Source organism: Trachemys scripta, chromosome 1 (assembly GCF_013100865.1).
Source record: "Trachemys scripta elegans isolate TJP31775 chromosome 1, CAS_Tse_1.0, whole genome shotgun sequence".
Taxonomy (NCBI): Eukaryota; Metazoa; Chordata; order Testudines; family Emydidae; genus Trachemys; species Trachemys scripta.
The window spans coordinates 284,224,645-284,232,770 of record NC_048298.1 but is presented as its reverse complement, the minus strand read 5'-3'; the positions used below and the strand labels follow the sequence as shown (position 1 = coordinate 284,232,770).

Below are 8,126 nucleotides of genomic sequence, written 5' to 3'. Positions count from 1 at the left end.
AGGGACGGTTTTATGGCCTGCAGCATGCAGGGGGTCAGACTAGATGATCATAATGGTCCCTTCTGACCTTAAAGTCTATGAGTCAAATACAAACACTGAACACAACTACTGCTCAAAATGGAAAAGTGTGGATTTCAAACAAATTGCCGTGTTCAGACCTCAGCGTGTACATTCAAGCTCCTGTCAAGTTGTCGCAAAGTGAAAAGTAGGTGGTCTCAGTGCAGTTCCTGGCAGACAGGTTTCCACATCACGCCAAACCACAAATAAACAAATAGTGTTATGTTAACATCTAAAGACCTCAACCAAGCTCAGGCCCTATTGTGCTAGGCACTGTATAAATATATAGTAAGAGACAGTCCTACTCTGAAAAGCTTATTGTCTAACTAGACTAAGCAGACAAAAGGTGGAAAGGGAAATAAAAATACAGTAGTGAAGTGACTTTCCCAAGGTCACAGTGCCAGACAGTAGCAGAGCCTGGGTCTGAAATCCCTGGATCTGAGTCCCATTCCAGTGCTGTGGACATTGGACCACAGCACCTTTCTCTTTCTCCAATAATCATTGCTGCACAGTAGTGCTGATAGACTGCATGACTCTGTACAAACCAAGGAAGATATGGTTCCTGCCCCAAGGAGCTTACAATCTAGGCAAACAATACAATTCAGATACAAAATGTACCGGAAAATGAGAAAACTGATCGATCAGAAAACACTGCAGGTTTTTTTTAAACAATAAAACCTTGCTTTGTTTGACAAATTAACATTAATAGGACTTGCTAAAGAAGTGCAATTTAAAGAAGGATTAGAATACACAGAGCATAACTAGTTACTATAAAATCCCCTGGGGTGCTGAGTGCCAAAGGCATGAGAGCTTAGGAAATGAGATGATCAGTGCATATGTAGTAAATATGCCCTGGAGTATCAGTATTCCTAACTAATTCTTAGATGAGGTAACACTTCTGTATGTGATCAGAAAATATTTAGTTTAGATATGAAACGGAATAGCTGCCAAAGTGCTGGAGCATGGTCCAAAAGCAACAATGCCTATTTAAATATGAAGCTTCTCAAGCTTTGCCAGAAGCTGGGAATGAGCAACAGGGAATGGATCACTTGATGATTACCTGTTCTGTTCATTCCCTTTGGGGCACCTGGCATTGGCCACTGTCAGAAGACAGAATACTGGGCTAGATGGACTTTTGGTCTGACCCAGTATGGCCGTTCTTATGTTCTTAGAGCCCAGATTACATTTTAAAAAGACATAATACTTACAATAATTATCAATGTGTTTTTTGGGAAGGAACCTAAATGATTCATTTCACATGAAGTGGAAAGTAGGTTTTAGAAACCACACTTATTATCATACAAATGTGCCTAATGAAAGCGGCTATACTTATCCTAATCCAACTTTACTGCGACTCTCAGCTCATGTTGGCTCAGTTTGTAAATTTTACTTCTGATGGAACAATTTGTAAATTTTTAATAAGTTATGGGCTAGAGGCTTTTCAACTCTCCTTCTTTAGTAGCCATTACATATAAAATCAGAAGAACCACCAGGGAGAAAAGAGACTGTCAGTGGTGAATAAAGAAAACCTCTGACCCTTTTTCATACTAAAAAATAAGTGTCTGGATTTTTTTTTTTTTTTTAAGATTGATCTATTAAACTCAGCATATTGCAATGTCTTTGATTTCTGGCTGCCTTTTTTCAGGAGCTCCTCAAGGAACAAAAGTTCTAACAATTTTAATTTCTCATTTTAAGATTTTTTTTTAACACGACATATAGCTATAGTTAGGCATTTTCTACATAATCACACCAATTCAGGTGTCCTAGGCCACTACCTGCATAGTACTTTTCCTTATTGATCATGTGAGCAAAGAATAAATGTAACCATTACTTGACCTATGACCACAAGGCCATTCAGAGCATCCTGAAAAGTTGCTCCTATGTGGGCTGGTCTCTGAGTGGACACTAAACAGCTCCTTGAAATTTCTCACAGCGTGGCAGGTACCATGATAAACATAATTGTCATGACAGTGCAACACAAGCAGCACACAAGGGCCTGAATCTGTAATCATTTAATTCCTCTCTGCATCCACAGAAAATATCAGAGCTCCAAAAAAATTTTTTAAAAAAATCTCTATTGTAATTTACAGTCAAGGTCTCCAATCCTGCACTCTTTAGATTTGTCTACACACCCCTTCAGTACAGACTCTGAGGGTATGAACTGTAGCATGCACTAGCATGCTGCACTGTAACGCCATGTGGATGCCGCTGACACGAACTAAAAGGTACCTAAGTTTGCATTAACATAGTCTTGTTTAAAAGAGGCCTAAGTTAACGGTGAACTGGGCATCTCCTAATTTGTGCCTGAAGCATTCACACAGGGAAGTGACAGCACAACATGCTAGGGCATGCTGCAATTCACACCCCCTGTAGAATGAACTGCAGGGCCACAAAGACATTGCCTTTGCTCAAGTAAAGAAATGCAGTGGACTACATGCACCCTGAGCGAATTGGCCCTGCCAACACTGGTTCTCCACTTGTGAGGTACTCCCTTCTCTTCATGTGTCATTATATAATGCCTGCATCTGTATCTTTCACTCCATGCATCTGAAGAAATGAGGTTTTTTACCCATGAAAGCTTAAGCCTAAATAAATCTGTTAGTCTTTAAGGTGCCACCGGACTCCTTGTTGTTTTTGTGGATACAGACTAACACGGCTACCCCCTGATACTTGACATCTTTTGCAGTCCATGGACTTTGATGATGCTAAACACAGACCACTCTATCATCTGAAAAAATAGAAATCAACTCAATTTGTGAATTTTAGGACACTAACCTTAAGAAAGTGTTTAATCATTTATGTCATGGACTTCAAGCTGCAGCTTTCTGTGACAGCCCTGCAATCAACTATGTCTATCATCCTTCTGTTTTCCTCTCCTAACATACGTCCACACGTTGGGATCACTATACACTTGGTCTCTACCAGATTCTATGATCAGTAGTCTAGCACTGTGTAGCTAGGCAGTGCACTCATCTGAACATTTCACACAAGCAACAACCACTAAAATAGTGTCTTGCCTTGGAGCATGACTCCAACTTTGAAGGACTTGTTCATGAAACTACTGTGTGTGACCATTCCTGACTTATAAGGAAACAGACAAAGAAAATATGGAGAGAAGAAAGAAAATAAATGTGTAACTGGAGGAAAAATCATGGACACAAAAATATACAGTAAAAAACACAATGGGGAAGATACCATAGAAATACGTGCGACACAGAGGTGGTACTTATCATGGTATCATGAAAAACAGATTAATCAGAACAAGGTTTGAATCTCTGTATACTTGCAATATATTTATCATGTATGTACAGTCTTGCTTTCCATGAATCTAAGTTAGAACACTTGGCTGAGATTTTCAAAAGTTTCAAAACTCGCTTTTGTAATAAATGGGATCTGTGTGGCTCACTCCCCTACCTTGGCTTTGAAAATCTCAAATTATACGTGGAGTGAGTTGCACTTGCATCACCTTCAATTTTGTAACTATTAAATCAAAGCTTATTTGCTGGAAGACCACTCTGCTTATATCATATTGGGTCTTAATTCTACTTTCTAGTACATGGGTACCTGTGGACTGCCGCTTATCCACTCCTTGTGTTCACACACATGCTCTGTACCATATTTTTCCAAGTTATGCATTGATGTATTCCCATATACCTAGGAGAGTAGTCAAAATCTTATATATTATATTGTATTTTAAGTAGCACACATTGAGCAAACTGAAATCAGATCGGCTTAAAATAAAAAATAAATGTATTTACAACACTGCATAAATTGTGCAATTATCCATTCAGAAAACAAAATATAATCACATTAACATAAAAATAAAAAATTTATTACAATCCACATTCAATACATTTTTGAATAACTATAAATTCTTAATTTCTAACCAACATTTTCTTTAAAAAAAGCTTGTTTAAAATAGTAACTTTTCACCCTCTCTCGTTTAAACAGCATCTAAAATGCTTTGTTAATTTATTACTGATCAGTTGGTCTTTGTCGTAAATTTCTAGATTTTCCATTTTCAAATTTTCTCTTTTTGAAGATCGGCACCTCTTCTGTCAGGTCTCCAAGGGAGGTGACTGTTTTTTCTTTAAATATCATTTTTGCATCCTCTGGAACCTGGAGCACTGGCAGAGGGAGATAGTCACTCTCTGTACTGGGAAGCTCTAAGTCCACTTTTTCACTAGGAGAGGAGGTAAAAAAAACAACAACTACTAGATGACAAGAACAAGAATGGCACCACAGATGGCAGACAGCACTTTTATTTTCATAGCGGCCCGACAAAATTGTTAGGAAATTTTATAACCCTGGCACAAGTTTACTTGCCCATCCTCATCATGACCATGATAATCTGGCATTAAAATAAATACTGTATTTGCCTTGGGTGAGCTGACAAATAGCAAACTAGGGCCCCTATCCTGCAAACACTCAAGCATGTAAGCATTTTGCTCATGTAAGTCCTATAATAGCCATTATTGCTACTCATGTGTAAAGTTAAGCAGGTGCGTAAGTGTTTGCAGGGTAAACATCTAAGGGAACAATCTTTTGGTACATGATTAGGGAGTTTTGCCAAAGCACACAGGATCAGGTCACATGAGCTTGACTTTAAACAGGGGCTAAGCAGCTACACCCACCACTGAAGTCAACCAGAGCTGCAGGTAGCCAGCAGTCCTCAGGATAAGACCTTAAACCTAACAACTAAGAAATACAAGGTTTGAGTTGCAATCATCAGCTGCCATTGTTTCTGTATTGTTCCACACATTTCCAGCTTTTCCCACTAAACGGTAAGCCCTTGGAGGCAAAAAATCTGTAATTTGTTTGGTACAGCTTTCCTGCTGCGCAGCCTCAGAGATGCTATATCCATAATAAATCAGGCTATGATTTAGTCCTGGGTATTTTTAGTAAAAGTCGTGGAGCGGTCATGGGCAATAAACAAAAATTCATGGCCCATGACCTATCCATGACTTGTACTATATACCCATGACTAAATCTTAGCTAGGGTGCAGGGGTGCTTCTCTGGTGGGTAGGGGTGGGCCGCTGCTTTGGGGGAGGGGGGCCCGAGGTTCAGCAGCACCAACTGCTGGGGGCCACTGAGCAGCAGCTGCTCTGGCTGCCCCTGGGGCCGCCCACCTGTCACTGCTCCTGTTGCCCCCAACACCGCTGCTCAGGTGGTCCCCAGGGCCAGCTGCACAGGCCAGTTGTGGCTTCAGCAGTGCCATTGAGGCTGGCTGTGGAGCCACTTCAGCAGTGGCTGATGTGGATGTCCCCGGGACCGCCTGAGCGGCTGGCCCCCAGGTCAGCCACACCAGCCACTGCAGAAGTCACGTCACGTCATGTCACCTAACCAAATAAACAAACAAACAAATAAATGAATAAATGTCATTACATTAAAAAAATAAACTAAAAGAGTCACTTTATTCCATGGGCTCTATCATACCGGGGTTAAAAAGAACTTTTGAAGTAATTTTGCTCAGATCCATTAATTGGATTGAGGGTTAATGAAGAAAGGAGGGAAATACAGAATATTTTGTATCTGCTTTAGACTAATCTCCACCACACTAAAAGCCTGTGCTCCTGAAGATTGATATATTCTAACACACAGTGGTTTAGCCTCATAAATTCACACCCTACACACTATTATAATAATCTTTGTACAAAATACATCTTGTGAGGCATCATTTGAAAACGAATAACTCACTGGTCAATAATATCATGGTGAAATGTATGTAGCAACAGTATATATAAAGTTATGAAATATCCCTGTATGATGTTCTTCACGTATGTTCAAAACTACACTGCCCTGCCTAAGCACGAGTATACTGAATGCAGAACTGAGTGTTGACTTCAATGTACATATAAGTAGTAAACAGAGTCCTCGAGACAGCAGGGAGAAGAGATGGCAGGAAGCAAAGCAAATTTGCATTTCACCAAACACGTGAGAAGAAAGAACTTGGAGCCTCCTTCACCACCAGGCTCCATGTTGCCTTCTTTACAGTTTGAATAACTTTGCTTTGAGTAATAACCATCAGAAGAATCCACTTCAAAGGTTAACTGGATTATAAAAGAAAGGGGCAGAAAAACCCAAGCTATCTTTCTCTCTCTTTTACCTAAGAAGACAAAGGAACCAGCCCTTTGGCTTTGGGAGGAGATCCTGACCTGAGAATTTGGTCAGCCCGATTGCTGGGAACATGTGGTAAGGATTTTGCCTTGAACCAAGTCTAGCTTGTTAAGTTTTAGCTAAGAGAAAGCGTTTTATCTATTTCCCTTGTAACCATTTTCGACTTTAATATCATATATTTGTACTCACTTAAAATCTCTCTCTCTCTGTAGTTAAATGAACTTGTTTTATTTTTAATCTAAACTAATCCCGTGCTCTGTTTAAACTGAATGTTTGGTAACTCCAGGTAAAGTAGCAAACTGTTGAATATTGACCTTTTGCAGGGACAATGGACCTTTATATCGGAACTGTCCAGGAAATGGCTGAACAGTGCAGAACTCAGTTTTTTGGGAAAATTCGGAACTGGGATTGTGTTGGGTGGTGGAAGCCAGAGTGTCAGCAGAGTGTTGCTTACAGGCTGCTGGGGTCAGAGTTGCTGGACCAGGGCTGTAGGTAAACAGACACTCAGGGTGTGACCTGCATGCTGTTAGGTTGTTTGTGAGTAGTCCTGACTGGGAGCTGCAATAGCAAGGCATTGTGAAGCACCTAAGGTTGCAGGGCAGGCGGTGACACAACCCCTCACGGGGCTGGATTGCACCCCAGCATGTGACAATATATATAGTCATTAAATATATATTACAACTGACTTTGGGAACTTTAAAGGATTTTTTTTTTTAAAGTCCCTGAAATGAACTTCAATTATAAGCTATTCAGGGAACAGATGGTCTCTACCACTAGAGCCCTGTAAATCCATGGGTATCCGTTTTGTATCCACAGACCATTATTGCGTATTGCAGCGTGGATGCAGATACAAAATTTGTATCCGCACAAGGCTCTGTAGCACACAAACACCAGAACAGCGAAGGTGTCACCCAGCCTGCAGGCTCCAACTTGGCTCTCTGAATCACGCAGCAGTGTGCTGGGCATTCTGGCAGTTGTAGTCCCCAGCTTGCTTGGAGGGAGGAGGTAAACTAGAGTTCCCAGAAGGGAGTGAGCCAAGCGCCGTTTTGAAGGTGTGGTTGTTCTTTAAATGAGCAGGCGGCAATGGCTACGTGCATTAGAGCCGCTGCAACTGCGTAGGGGTGTCCGAGCCCCTCACAGGGATGGCAGCACTGCATAGAAGAATCCAGAATTGTAGCCTCCCTGCCTGGAGCGAGGAAGGAGGTGCAGGCGGGAGGACAGGTCTCTGGTGAGAAGTGGGGATGGGGGTGATGGGGTGATCGGGGGTTTGACACAGCCCTGTGTCACTGCTGTGCAGTGACCTGTGGAGCTTTTTAGAGCCCTGAAAATCCGCAGATATATGCAGATATCTACAGACAATTTTTGCGGATCGTGGATCGGATACAGATACACCTTTTTTTATCTGCGCAGAGCTCTATCACTTTGTTTCTACAGTGGGTAAGCTAATGGGGCTCTAATTCTGATTAAGGTTCTGTGCTGCCATAATCTAAATATTAATTAATGTTTGTGGGTTAAACTGAAAACCTCTCACGATAAGCCTAGCATCTCACTCCATGAATGGAAGATGTGACTGCGTCTTTCCTGTAATCAAAAGTCATCCCTCACCTCTGGAGTATGAGAGTGCCTTTTGCCATTGTTCCCCACTTCCATTATACTAGAACCACAGGTAACCTAGGGTTACCATACGTCCGGATTTTCCCGGACATGTCCGGCTTTTGGGGGCTCAAATCCCCGTCCGGGGGGAAATCCCCAAAAGCCGGGCATGTCCGGGAAAATCGGGAGAAAGGGCTCGGTGGTGCTCGGCCGGGGCCTCTTTGGCTGGGGTTGGCGGTGCGGGGCCGGTGCGGGGCCGGGCCGGGGTCGCGGGGCCGGGGGCATGGTGCCGGGCCGGGAGCCGGGCCGGGGTCCAGGAGCCGGGCGCGCGGTGCCGGGCCGGGGTCCAGGAGCCGGG

The 8,126-nt window shown here is 42.4% G+C and overlaps 1 protein-coding gene across 2 annotated transcripts in view; it reads right to left on the bottom strand.

Moving 5' to 3' along the window:
* Positions 1–690: 690 nt before the first annotated feature.
* The window catches only part of WBP4 (WW domain binding protein 4), a 38,707-nt gene continuing 31,271 nt past the window's right edge, over positions 691–8,126 (bottom strand). For both annotated transcript variants that reach the window (XM_034758405.1, XM_034758404.1), the window contains exon 10: positions 691–4,240. In XM_034758405.1, the coding sequence (XP_034614296.1) occupies positions 4,033–4,240 (208 nt within the window). In that variant the 3' untranslated portion in view covers positions 691–4,032. The remainder of the gene's footprint in view (positions 4,241–8,126) is intronic.